Raw genomic sequence first — 14,646 nt, forward strand, 5'->3', positions numbered from 1 at the left:
ATAAGTGTGGAATACGTGGAGGGAGATTTTTACAGGTTTTTGTGATTATAATATGGGCGAAAAATTTTTTTTTCATGCTTCCTGGCAGTATCTTAGATTTAAAAATTATTATAAATTTCGTGTTCTGCTTAGTATAAATCATAGTTGATTTTGTCATACTATCTTAAATTTTTCTGCTGATTTAGCAAGGTCACGGTTATTTTCATTTAACTTATTCCTTTTTGAAGGAAAAGATGATCTTTGAATATAGTGTTTTGTTGAGTTGTTCTTATAGCTAGCGGAAGTTCGTTGCAATAAGGGGGTAAGTTGGTTAATTTTTTTATCAAAACCCATTTCCAATTTTAAAAATACGGAATTTGGTAGTATCTGGTTCAATTCACGATCTGAAATTCGGTAATTCCAGGATTTGTTATTGAAAATGTGTTTTAATCGCCCACCTGTCGAGATTGTTGATCCAGAATTGGATCCTTTACCGATCCTGCTGGAGAAGGTTCTCATCGAAGTACAAGCTCGCTGGTACTCGGATTCGGACCCGATCCTTTTTTTCGTGACCAACCAGTATAAGGTCGATTGGATCCATTCTGTAGCACCACCGTCATCCCCGCTGGGTGCCGATGGTCGTGTTCCTACCCTATTGGAGGTAAATGGTTTTGTCTTGGTTTTTTTTTTTTTTTGAAAAATGATTTACTTATAATGAGAGAAGGAAGTTTTCTTCTATATTGTGTTAATTTATGGATTTCAGTATATCGTGGTCAATTTACACTTGAATTTTACTGATAATACCGAGGTTCGTGACAGTTATTTGTTGGAAATTTGGAGAAATTTTCGTGACATTCGAGAAAACAGGAATAATTTACGATTATTAAATTCAAATTTAAAAGATTCCTCTATCGCCTGGCTGTTCAAAAGGCGTCAATGATTGTAAATTTTGAAGAATAAATTTTGACTGGATTCCCAAAATGTTGTAATTTTATTTTGTTATTTCTCAAGAGTTTTCTCATTATATTTTATTCTTTAACTTTTACTTCTTTTCTGTAATAACTCTCTCACGGCTAGCGCTTCTCATTACTGCTGACTAGCCGTTTATGCGCAAAGTCAGTCATTCAGTCATCTGGTTTGAAGCTAACATAATGTGCGTGTCTTTTGGTCAAAAGTACGACCTTGGGGATCCCATTTATTATTTTGTAAGAACCTATGCCAAATTCACTTATATTCGGAGAATTTTTGCAATCTGGGATCCCAGGATTCATATTTGTGAATGTTATTACTCGTGTGGTGTACGCAATAATCTGATACACGTAAGTGTTCAAGTGTTAAGTCAAGGTTAATTGTGTTTATAACGTTATTATTCCTATTCGTTTGTCCAGTACTATTTAAGCTGTGGTTCTCTGTCTTACTGTCCTGACCGATTAAAGCGTGAGCTTTTCCTGGCCTGGAGTAAACATCTTTGGAGGGAAAAGGACGAGGATTTAGCTGATTGGGTGGAAGATTGGATACCGATCACTTGGCTCTTTGAAAAGGATGGGAAAGATGAGCCAGAGGGGGAAAAATTCGAGAAACTGGACTAAAATGGTGCAACTTGGTCATCTCCAGCGTGACTCAGGAGATGTTATCACTCTCGAGTCACGCTTAGCTGTCAATTTTTTCTTTTCAATAAAGAGAGAATGAGCTTAAAGATCGTTTGTTCCTTCTTTTAACCCAGAAACTACCCATCCTTTTTAATATCCGTATACAATCTCGGATATAATAAATATGCGAATGTAAACGGAGAGAAAAAGTGGTTTTTATTTTTTTTCCTCTTTTCTTTTAATTTTATTATTATTATAATTAAATGGCGCAATTCGCCAGGTAGGTTAATTGAAATTTTTAAGGAACATGTGACCATTATGAGGTGAGTAACGTCCTGATGTACGTTTTTGAGAGAAACTTTCTTTTCTATTTATTGCTTCAATTTTTTTTTTTTTTTTTTTATTAGGAGGTGAAATAGGAGTAATGAGGATGTTTTCCTGGAGCTGAGTTTTAAAATAAGCGAATTTTAGTGGAGAATGGTGTTTCCTCAGGAGTTATGTCAGTGGCTGTAAGAAGCGGATGTTAATAATGTTCGGAGTTGCGCATGCGCTGTGAGAGGTGAGCACTTGTCTCTTAGTTAGATTTTTAAAAATAATTTCTTTAGTTTTAACAGGAATTACCAATTCTCCTGTTTTTTCAATTGTCCAGGTGACTTAAAAATTTGTTATTATTTAAATGAATTTTGAATTTAGATATATAATTTTTGAAAACTTAATCTTATAAATTTAGATTCTAATCATTTCCTTAATTAGAATATAGTAATATAATTTTTTCTTAAAATGGTGTGCCGTTAAAATAGGAATCCTTTTTCAAGACGACGTAAAGTGTCGGTAAATGTATAAGAATTTTGTAAAGTCACAAAAAGGCCCGAAAATTATTTTGTGTCTGGATTTAAAGTAATTTAAAAGAGGATTTCTATTTTTCCGTGAAATTTTGATTTGACTTATACATTATTCTTATCTTGTTTAGGATGATTAGATCGGAGCATTGAAATCTGAGAGGCGAAGGCCTCTCGTGGTACGAGTTGGAGTTGCTGATTTATTCGCAGAGAAGACGACACGAGTTGGAAGAGCTGGTAGAGTTCTCTGGAGTTCGATGACTTCTGGTTGGTCCTTGATTTGGACAGACTTCGGTATGGAGTCTGAGGTACGTCTGGTTTCTTTGACTGTTTTGGGATGTACCTCGCCTGGCTGCTTGTTTTCCTTGTAGGTGAAGCAGCGCTTCTTGCTCGAGCATACGCAACATTTGAAGAATATTGGAACGACGAGGATGACACACAGGACAGCTAGGGTGGACATGTTTCCCGCCGTCATCGTTCGATGAATATCGTCTTCTTGATGGTGCAACGATATTTCGGACATTCGATTTTCCGTTTCTTTCAATCCTGCTCCCCAGGGTTGAAATTTGTCTACTGTTTTTAACGGATCGACGTTTTTCTTGAAGAGAAATCCGGATATTTTGGGTTCAGCTGTTAAATTCGTTGATAGCGTTTCTAAGGTTAAGTTTAACCTTGGCAAGGTGATGTTCAACTGAGTGATTTCTTCATCGATGCTTTTAATTATATATTTTCCGCTTCTAGTTTTGCATCTTCCGTAAACATGGACCATTCCTGTTCCATTGATGTGATATTCTTTCTCAACTGGATTCAAACACTTGAAGAATAGCTTTTCTTCTTTACAAGTCGAATACGCCCAAGAATTCGGTTGATTGAGCTTGATCTACGTGGTTTTACACTCTGGAATGATGCGGACGTTGCAGGTTCTTGAGATATCCTCAGTTGACTTCAAAAGCAGCTTCATTTCGCAATCAACTTTCTCTTGGACTTCTGCAGACTGGAATGGTATGTCGGGACGAGAAGACAAATCGTCCCTGATAGATTTGCATTTGCTGATATATTCGGAATCTGCTAGGTAGAATCTTCTCAAGCGTGGGTCCATAACTAGGAACCTTTTCGGAGGTAGTATCTTCAGTGTCTGAATTTTTCCATTCAGATTTTCTAGCTTCGGCAATGGTCTCATTTCGTATGATACTAACGGAATTTTATGGAACAGGGGTAAGGTTACTATGATAAGAAGATAACCTTTCGCCCTTGCTACCTTTACTGTAGACACAGTTGACAAGGTTGAGATATCCATTCGGTCAATTGGTTGAGGTGGATTCAGAGCCGGATGCTTCCTCGTGATGTCGACGGTTGCTTGGTAGAGTTGACTTGGTGATATAGCTTGTGGGGAGAGTCGGCTGGCCTTGGCTTCCTCTATGATGGTTTCAGCTTCCTTCAGGACTCGAAGATGGTTATTGGCAATCTCTCTTCGTTCACTCCCCAGCATCGTGACTTTCATAAAATATGCGAATTTTTCCAAGGAATTATTGGTGGAATTCATAAAGTTCGAAGTAGCGTCTGCGAGATTATTCAGATTGGACTGCATTTGCGCCTCGCTTTGAAGAATAGTATTGATTTCACTCTTGACGAGGTGAGTGGCGTTCTGTACTAGGTGCACCATTTCTGCATTGTCTTGATATAGTTTGTTGATCTCCTTGGTAATATGTTCTTTGTCTTCATAGTCCATGGTTCCAAACAGTTCTCGGGCAATTGTACCGACGAACCCGAACCATGGAGCTCGTTGATTACGGTTAAACGGTGGAGTTTTAAATGTTGTTCCTTTGAGGAGCTGGTCCAAGCGGCTTTTAGCTTGGTTCATTGAGGTTGTATTTCAGTTATCAGGTCCATCTTCAGGTAGTGCATGCAGGACCCAGAGCCGATAATTTTGGTACAATCTAGCATGGTTAAGTGGAGATGGTCCCACTCAAAGGGATACATACCGACCAATCCTCGGACGTTAATGGAAGGAATGATGCACCAGTTTTCTTCTACCAGGTGAATCTTCTTAAACGGGTCATACAATAGACCCGCGTTGTCTGCCAGTGGCTGGATGTTCAGGTCGTCCCTGGATTGACTTCATTCGATGATGATGATCAGGAATATCAATAATTGTCTCTAGATGGTAAGAGATTTGAGGATCTGAAACAGAGAACTTTATAAAGGTTTAACCTTATGGTCGAATGCAGGTTTAGCTTTATTAGGGTTTACCAATTTGTGGTTCCCTTTGTCGTTCAGGTGAATCAGGCTCCCAAATTCGTTAATTTCGACGATTTCATAGGGCCCGGTATAATAAACATCGAGTTTATTTTTCCGTGGTTCCTTTAGAACTTAAATAAAGTCGCCTGCCTTGAAGGTTTTGGCGTGTATGTGTCGATCGTAACGAATTTTGGAATCTTGTTTTGCCTTATTGAGACAATCAGCAGCGATTTCTTTGACTTCTGACAGTCTACTCATAAGATCGCCGAGGTAGTCAGAATAAGTTTCGATTCTGGAATAATCGGGGAATTGTGTTGGTAACCGAGCTTTTCGACCAAACATCAGCTCAAATAGGGTGAATTTGGTTGAAGTATGCACGTTAGTATTGTAACTCAACGCTGCAAGACTCACGTAGCGATCCCAGTCCGGATACTTATCCCAGATTACTCTTAAAAAATCTATCAATGGTTGTTGGCTCCTTTCTAGAAAACCATTTGATTGGAGGTAATAACCCGAAGTCGTTAATCTTTGGGTTTTTAGAGCTTTCGCAAATTTTTGTATTATTTTAAAGGTAAATAAAGTACCTTTATCTGAGAAGATAACTCGCGGACACCCATAATAGCACATATAACGATCCACAAGGGCCTGTGCCACAGTTGTCGATCGGATGTCAGGTATCGGGATTGCTGTTACGGCTTTCGAAAAATTATCCTGAATAGTCAATATTTGAACATTTCCACTCCCAGTCATAGGAAGTGGTCCAACAGTATCAATAGAGATTTTCTCGAAGGGTTCAAAGGGGGTATCAGTTATCATCATTGGTTGTTTTGTTTTGATTCGGGTGAGTTTATTCTTCTGGCAGATTTCGCATTTCCGGATGAATCTATAGATTCTTTCCTTTATGCCTGGCCAGTAGAATCTCTCTCGAATTCGCCAATAAGTTTTCACGACACCCTTGTTGCCCGCAATAGGGCTGCAGTGGTTTTACTCAATGATTTTATTGCGTAACTCTTCGGTAGGAACTACTATATTTCCTTCGCAAAGTGTTACCTCAATAGGACAGTCGCCCAATTCTTGTATAAGATAAGGCTTAATGTTTATATCATCGAATTCATCCCCCTGTTTCGCCATGCGGAATGTATAGATTTTGTGCTTGAACATGGTGTTGTGTCCAACTAGTAGCTTGAACTGTGATGTTGGACAAGTTATTATAATTATTATTTTCGGCCCTAGTCTTTCGACCAATAGATCGGGCTCACACTGAGTTATTATCTGGAAGGGTTTTCGAAATAAAAAAAATGTTGTAAATATGAATTCAACTATTATATATTGAGACAATGCAAATTGTCTGCGTTGTCCTCAGACCATCGGTTCCCTCTTTTATCCGTCTCGTTGCCGTTTGAATTTTCGAATGTCATAGTGCCGTGATCACACGACAAGTTTTTCACGTCGACGTATGACCGTGGGGTTAGTGGGGGCAGAGCAAGTTTATGACCAAGGACCCTGCGGCATCGATAGACACTTCGATCTTGGATCTAGTAGCATTTAGATCTACTTAAATATTCTGAATTAATTATTGTTAGCTGGCAATTCTACTTGCGCCATATCAGTTTGTACTGTTCAATTTTAGTACTGTATTTTATATTTAACTGGCAAATAAGCTTGCGATTTCATTGTTTATCATATATTATTATTTTAGTATAAAATACGTTTAAATTATTAAGTTTATTATTACGTTACCGCTGATACATCTGTAGTATCAGCGCATTAATTATAAAGAATAAAATCAGTGCGATAACCAACGCTTACTACGTGGCCGTCGATTATTATTCGGACCACATCTATTGTATTCTTCGGAAGCATTTATTGTATGTAATTGAAATTATTATAACTGGCAATAATCTTGCATATTTTCCTTATAAACTCTCTATTCTATCTATTATCTTTTATTCATATTTTAAAATACTAGTAAAATTGTTTAATAAGATACAATACCTATTAATTGAGTTATACATGATAATTGAATTAATTATAAGAAATGATTTATAAGTAATAAGCCGTGAGGTAAGTTAATGAATTTTTATATACGTTGCCAAGTTCAAACAAGTGCGGGTCCTTGCTTTGCAAGAACCCTAGCCCATTGCTTTGACCAAATAAAATAAAATTTGTTAGAGGCCAGCCTAAGCCAGGGTTCAACGCGCGAATTCTGGTGGCTGCTCGTAAAAATCAAGAAAAAGAAAAGCGGTTTATCTCAATATTCTACAATTAAAATTTCTAATACTATGATTACAATAGATCTCAAAATTAAAAATATTTGATAAATGTATTAGGAGGCGACCCACCAACGCTAATTACATAGACACAAATTATCATAAATTCAAAATTAATACGGGGATAAAGGCGGCCACGTGCCTACACTTTCTCGTATAATTCGAATTTTTTCAATAAAATATTCGCTATTAGATTTTTTCAATAACGTAAAATGATTCGTTAGAGATTTTGTTGGTTGGAAATTTGTTTGATTACAAAGAAAATATAACTAAAATTTACAGTACCTGAAGTTGTTGAGACTGGAGCATACTTCTGGTTTACACTGAATTTACTATATTACACGCGATTACAATTTATTTTGACGTAAACTTGATATTTCTAATTCAATTATTCACTAACTGAAACAATATGTACTAAATGCTAGTGATATAACTAATAAAATAAAGTGTGAGGACACTTGGACTAAATAAAAATTAATGATAAAGTGTGAGAACACTTGTGAATGAAAAACTAGTACGGAACTAGTGTGAAGTGTGAGAACACTTGTAAATGTGAAACTAGTACGGAACTAGCGTGAAGTGTGAGAACACTTGTAAATGTGAAACTAGTACGGAACTAGCGTGAAGTGTGAGAACACTTGTAAATGAAAACTAGTACGGAACTAGTGTATACTTTCCTGTCGTTACTGACCCGGAACTGACAACTGAGAGTGATTGATGTGTATCTATACTTTTTATATTTTCCGATCGGGTCCTATTTGGTGGATCTTTTGGGGGAAAACTGTGTCCAATCGGAACACAGTTCCTTTGGGTCCTTTCCCTTTCCCTAGGATTTTCCGCTAGGGAAGTGGTAAAAGCATACCCCGATGCAGACCTATGTGTGTGCACATCCGCACATACACCCACATACACAATATTCTATGTATAACGATATTGTAACTTATTTATAATAATAGAAATTTATATCTCTTTTATGAATTTTCCTTATGAATATTTACTTTTATTTATTTATATAAATTTTTATTTATTTAAGTTTTATTGGTTTACCTATTTATTTATATAAAAATTTATATCTGTTTGCATGAATCTTTCCTTATGTAAATTCTATTAATTAATTTATTTGTTCATATAAAATTTTATAATTTTTCCTCATAGTTTTTACTTCTTTAGATTTTTTTAATTTATTTAATAATTTATGTAAAATTTTATATTTACTCTTATAATTTTTATTTATTTTAATTTTATTAATTTATTTCATGATTTGTATAAAATTTCATATTTATGCTTACAATTTTTTATCTATTTCAATTTTATTAATTAACTTATTTTTTTGAACATTCTGGACCGCGTGTAATTAAATTCATTTCTTTAGGTACCTATTTTACGTTTACGTGGACACCGAAATTTTATCTACAAAAATGCACTTAAAATATAAGGGCTTATAAGATTATATACTTTGTTTATTTTATTTATTTAACAATGAGTCATTGTTAAACTTTCACATTTTCTTTTTAAATATTTTAAGTACAGTTTTGTTGATAAAATATTTTTGTTAATTTTTACGGAAAGTGTTTCCAGATGTTCTTTGGGCCTTCATTCTATTGTGACCCGAAGGGTCATTAAAAATGCATTTGGTTGTTTGCTATAGGATTTCTACGTGCATCAGAGCAAACAAATTTACTAATTCTAAACATTTTTTAGAACTGCATTATTTCTTATCACTTGTCACGATCGAAGTGAGTGAAGGCGACGGGCGAAAGGGTAATTTTAAATCTATTATTTAATATCAGAATGCTGATTTTCCCCTTTCTATAACTCAGCCAAGGAGTTCGATTGAACCTCACGTGGTTAGTGTGAGAATATAGGGATTTGAGCACCGATTATTAATCAATAGATTAATGCATGGAATTATTTTTATTCTGTCATCCAACCAAGGAATTACAATCACGTGGCTGATATAAGAATGTTATAATTTCGTGTTGCTTTACAACTTATTTGTCTATTTGTACCGAGCGGATGTACTATAGACAGTCCCGTTCAATGACCTGCGTGGCGTTAGGGTAGGTCAGGGATTTTCTAAGCGAGAGGGATAGTGGGTCGATGAATATGGGCCCTCGAGAAGACCGTGTTCTTTCTCTGTCTTACTTTAAAGTTACTATGACTTAAATTACCAGCACTCGAATGCCAGAGAAAAGGACAGTAAATGAAAAGACAAATGTATACAAAAACATGTGTAGTATATTGACAGATTTTAATTTTACAAAGTATTATAATAATGAACTTACCCCAATGGGTTGATATACCTGCACACACACTCACTTCAGATTCACCAATTTGAATCTTGTGTATACAAGAATTTACAATGTTTTTACGGTTTTATCGAGATTTACAGATTAAATCTTTTCACGGGAATGCTATGCACGATGAACCGATAGGCCGGCTTTGCTTTCTAGTGAATTTACGATGATATATATATGTTCTTTAAATGATTTTTATAAAAAGTATTAACTATTCCCGAACAAGGACTCCGATTGCCTAAGCGGTGGACGTCACGTGAAAGAGTTTAGTTAATTTTATCGCGAACTCAAATGATTTTACTCTAGGTATCCAACCTAGGAGTCCAGATGCCTAGGCGTAGGACCTCACGAGAAAAGGTTTTAAGAATAAAATTCAAGTCGCGTAATTTATATTTTAAATAAAAGAATCGAGTTACGATTATCGATCTAGGACCCCCGATTGCCTAAGCGTGGAGCGTCACGAGAACGAATTTTGAAATCGACTCAGTGAGTCTTACTCGTGGATGAATCCGATTATCGATCTAGGACCCCCGATTGCCTAGGCGTGGAGCGTCACGAGAACGAATTTTGGATTCTTACTCGCGGATAGATCCGACAAGGATTTTAGTTGCGGCGGTAATGACTTTTCGATGTTTAATAAAAGAATCGAATTTCGATTATCGAACTAGGACCTCCGATTGCCTAGGCGTGGAGCGTCACGAGAACGAATTTTGAAATCGACTCAGTGAGTCTTACTCGCGGATAGATCCGACAAGGGTTTTAGTTGCGGCGGTAATGACTGACTTTGATTATTTTTCCGGGGTTTTTATATGAAAAAGTTTGAAAGAAAAGTGGGGCCGAAGATGCCTCTTGCATAGGTTAAAGACGAAGAAGGCAATAATATAGAAGGGTTTGATTTCTTTTGGACAGCTGAGAATGACATTTTATTACGGAAGTTCTTGGAATTTTGTAGTAAACAGGATGTAAATAGAAAAATAAGTCCGTGGTGTACTGCTTAAAAATAAAGTAATGAATATATGATGACATTTGTGATCGATATATTACATACTCTAGGAAAATATAATTTTAAAAATAATACAAAATTGAGATGAAAAATCTTTAGTGATAGGTGAAGGAACGGAGAGGTTCTGTGGGGGACCATATAAATTTTTAGAGACTGCGTGTCTATGATGACATTTATTATCAATATTTTTTTTAGGTGATTCCGAGAAATGGAATTAAAATTTAAAATAGAAGAGCTTCCTATGGTGGAAAAGGGAAAAGTAAGGATCCGCGGGAGACCGTGAGATTCTGTAAAAACGATGTTTCTCCAAAATATATAGTGACATTTATTATCGATATTTTGGACACTTCTGAGAAATGCAATTAAAAATTAAAAATAAAATAAAATTAGAGATAGATTTCTATATTGGAAAAGAAATAGTAAGGATCCGCGGGAGACGTGAGGCCCATTGGTAACAGATGGTTAAAATAGAAAGGTCGTAAAAATTTGAGTTGAACTAGAACAGAGAAATGTTTTGACAAATTTATTGAGCCCTTTTCGGTGACTTTTATGATGACAAGGGACTCGGAGCCGCGGAAGATTCAGAGAAATCTTTTCGTGGGACATCTGGAAGACATTGAGTCGGTGGATTCTTTATAAGGGATCGGCCGTAGTGGTGCAGCTGTGCATAGAGAAAGAAAGACGTACTATTTCCTAGTTGCTTGTTCTTATCTACGTCTCTCTTTCTTGTAACTTGACCGCTCATACTCGCATATCTTTCTGTGGGAATTCAGAGCAAGCCCAAAATACGTCATAGATATCTATATATGGTCAACGTACGCATACATAACACACACATACATATGTACAAAACTCATGCACATATACGTATGTACGGATACCCCTGTATTATTGTATCTTTGGTGAGTGTGCTCCGAATTCTCCAGGTTAATTCTCATAATATACATATATATAAAAAAAAATTAACGAAAAAATTTTACTGATCTTAAGGTTCAGTTGAGTGGTGACTCAGGTGTACCGATTGTTACATCTCTACCCCCAGAGTCGTCATCGCCCTCGATGACATTAATTTATGCAAGGAAATTTCTTTGCTTAAATGTAAATTAATGAGGATAGGTCAACCTGAATCATCAATCAACTAATTAAAATATTTGTTACAATTATGCTTGATGATTAGAGGAATCCCTGGACTTCGAGTGGTAGTTGTTTGATGGCTTGGCACATGTGTTGGCTTCTTCTCTCTCTCCTTTAAGGGACAGTGCATCTAAGGGTGATGGTGACATATTTCAGTTAATTCTAAATTTCTTAGCGTTGTCCTTGTAGGCGTTGTCTTAGGCGTTTTATTTTCTTAAATTTTTTTTTTTTTTGGGGTAGTGGGAAGAATTTTGAAACTTGATTGGTTCTTCTCGAATCCTACCCTTGTGGATCTTTGTATCCTTCGTGGATTTAAATACCCGTGATTTTCTCGTGATCATCATTCTCTGGTTTTCTTCTTGTCGCGACAAGTGAAAGTAAAAGTGAAGAAAGAAAATGGCTTTCGTTGTCAAAGATGGAGAAGTCAAACTTATCGAGGAGGTCATTGTCCAGGAGGACGCTTCATCTGGGGAACAGGCTGTTTCATTGGAGGAAACTCTTGCGGATCCGTTATCCGTCGAGGTGGATCCGTTAGGGGTCCCATCAGTCATATTTAAAGAAGATCGATGGTTATGCTGTCCTGAACCCACTGGGATGAATCCAGAGGTTCAATCCATAGTGGAGGTGAGTGCATTACGTATAAATATAATTACAAATTCTTTTTCTTCCCTTTCCTTATTTGTTTAATTATATGTTCATGTTGTTCTTTTACAGGAGTTGCTGGTTCAAAATCAGCGGTTGATACAATTACAGCAACAACAACAACAGCAGCCGATCGACTATTCGGCGTCAGGGGACCAGGCGGTTGAAGAGCCGGTCCCTTCGACGTCATCGGGGGACGTCGAATTGCGACGATTGTTGACCCAGCCGGCTCGTCCCAAGTCGACGTACAGTCGTTGGGTGCGCTGCCCAGCTCCTGAAGGGATACAGGCAACTCCTCGGATTCCTCAGGTATGTATATCGTTATTACTTTTACTATTTTCCTTCTCATCAATATTCTTTTATTTTAAAGAAGTTTTCAATTTGTGTTTGTTTGTTTTAGAAACGTTCCATAAAAAGAAAGCGGTCCGAGCTGGTAGTCGGTGGAAGCCAAGGGGCCCCTGAACCGAGGATTCGTCCTCCAGTCTTCAAGTTTTTGGAGCATTCCAGGGTCCGGGTCATGTGTGGGGATACCATGGCCGTGAGTGTGCCCTTCCGGGTGACGTTTGTGGACGGACACACCTTTCCGATCCCATTCACGGATCCACTGGTGGGTTTGTTGGCGCCGATGACGTCTCTAGAGGCGAGCTGGCTGGTGGCAACCATGCCTTGGCCCTTAATGGACCATTTCGTCTTCGAGTCCCTTTTGGCAGTAAGTTTCCTTTTCTATTTCTATATACATATATATACACATATACATCTACACATATACATATATATGTACATTCATATGCATATGTATTTAATATCATAATTCCTGTTACAGCTGATCGTTGCGATGTGTCCTATGCACCTGTGGGATCTGGCGGAAGGATCACCTCCTCGCATAAGGATAATAATCGAGGAGCTGTGGGACAAATGTTCTTCACGGGTGGCTCGCTGTGTGTACTGCGGCAATGGTTGTCGAGCGCAGCAATAATTAATATATATATATATATATATAATAAATTTTATGTACGTCACTGTAAACTGACTTTTTGTTTTATATTAATAAAAGAAAGAAAATTTTCTTTAAATATCTGCGTAATTACTTGTAGTCATAAGATTTTCCTAGACTTCCTTTTCCTCTTCTTCATGTAGTTAGTAAGGTTGTTCAAATCTTGATGTCTTTGCGCTCTCTGTTCTGCTGTTTTATGCTGCTGGTCATCGTTGGTTGATATTCTTTGTTCTTATACATTATATCCTTGTAGTGAAAGACATTTATCTTTTAGTTTCAGCATTAAGATTTGTTCGTTTCGTTCTAGGGTTTCCTTCCTTATTTCTCCTATAGATGTTTCCCTTCGGAAAAAGGATGGGACGTTGAGGCAAGCACGCTTGCTTCAAGTGGCCCCAATGAATCTTTCCTCGTTGTTGTTGATGTCTGGGACTGAGTCGTGTGTCGGTGCATCTGGTAGGTTCGTTGACTGCCCATGGGGTTTTCCGGAGTGGAGAGGGGTACGGGGGAACGACTGAGGTCGTGTTTATCCTTCAACCCATGTTCACTTCTCATGGTTATTTTAACTTATTGCTAAGATTATATATATATGAAAAAGAAATTTTCGTTACAATCTAATGATTATGATTATTAAATTTTATCAAAAAAAAAAATTTTTTTTTCTTTTTCTCTTAGTACTATTCTTATTCATGGATATATATAAATATACGTCATTATACTTCTTAACTTATTTTGTAATTGGTGCCGGGAAGCTCCAAATATAGTAAAAATCTTTAATAATTGACGCATACATACATATATTCGTACATATATTTTGGATATTTATTTTAAATTACTTAAAGTAAATCTAATTAACAATCAATGCAAGTTAAGCCTAATACTATCCCTTGTTCTAACATGCAATTTGTAAAAAGAATTATAATATAATTTAGCTGCTTTATTGCAAGGCTTAAGAGTTATGTATATTGTTATTAATATAATTATTGTTATTATTAATTTATACGAAATTAGAATATTTTTTTCCCTTTTGGAGTATTCTTTTGTAATATTTTTTTGTTTATTTATTCTTTTTATATATATATAAATTTTTTTTTTTTTTTTTTTTTTTTTTTTTTTTTTTTGTTTTAATTTATATGTTTACATAGTTATTGTAGCTTCATACTTAATTTAGCTGAATTACTTATATTGTCTGAGTGCCCATGCATTTTTAAATTTAGGTATTTTAACTTATTATTATACTTAGTCACTGTTTTCCTTATAATATTCTTATGGCGTTTCGTAGACAGAGTAACAGACACAATATTTATTATATGTAGTGTGCGCTATCTTAGTACCTTACATTATTCGGTTAGATTTTATTATTAACAACAAACAAATATTCTTTATCTTCTTGTTATATTATTGTTTTTATGATAAAACTTATTCCGACCTATGTAATAGTAGAAAATATAACTAATGATGCGATGATTACCAGCCCAAATAAATTTTATATCTAATTAGTATATATATTTATGTGTAATAATGAGATAGAAATATATATATTTTTGTTTTGTTTCAAATTTTTGGGATTTTTTTTTTTTTTTTTTTTTTTTTTTTTTTTTTTTTTTTTTTTTTGTCTTTTTCGTATACGGTTTTCAAATTACGTATAGATTAAATATTTGTTA

General features: G+C 35.8%; 1 protein-coding gene and 1 long non-coding RNA gene across 2 annotated transcripts; both read left to right on the forward strand.

The window, feature by feature from the left end:
• The first annotated feature begins 277 nt into the window (after positions 1–277).
• Positions 278–1,357, forward strand: LOC128668628 (uncharacterized). Its single transcript, XR_008404278.1, has 3 exons — positions 278–301; positions 404–640; positions 743–1,357. It is a non-coding gene; the product is annotated as an uncharacterized LOC128668628 (long non-coding RNA).
• Positions 1,358–8,064: 6,707 nt separating this feature from the next.
• On the forward strand, positions 8,065–12,991 carry LOC128668634 (uncharacterized). Its single transcript, XM_053741980.1, has 4 exons — positions 8,065–11,973; positions 12,064–12,300; positions 12,392–12,700; positions 12,815–12,991. Exons 1-4 carry the CDS (start codon positions 11,746–11,748, stop codon positions 12,965–12,967), a joined length of 927 nt encoding a protein of 308 aa, XP_053597955.1. The 5' UTR covers positions 8,065–11,745; the 3' UTR covers positions 12,968–12,991.
• Positions 12,992–14,646: the final 1,655 nt, after the last annotated feature.

Source organism: Microplitis demolitor, chromosome 9 (genome assembly GCF_026212275.2).
Source record: "Microplitis demolitor isolate Queensland-Clemson2020A chromosome 9, iyMicDemo2.1a, whole genome shotgun sequence".
NCBI lineage: Eukaryota > Metazoa > Arthropoda > Insecta > Hymenoptera > Braconidae > Microplitis > Microplitis demolitor.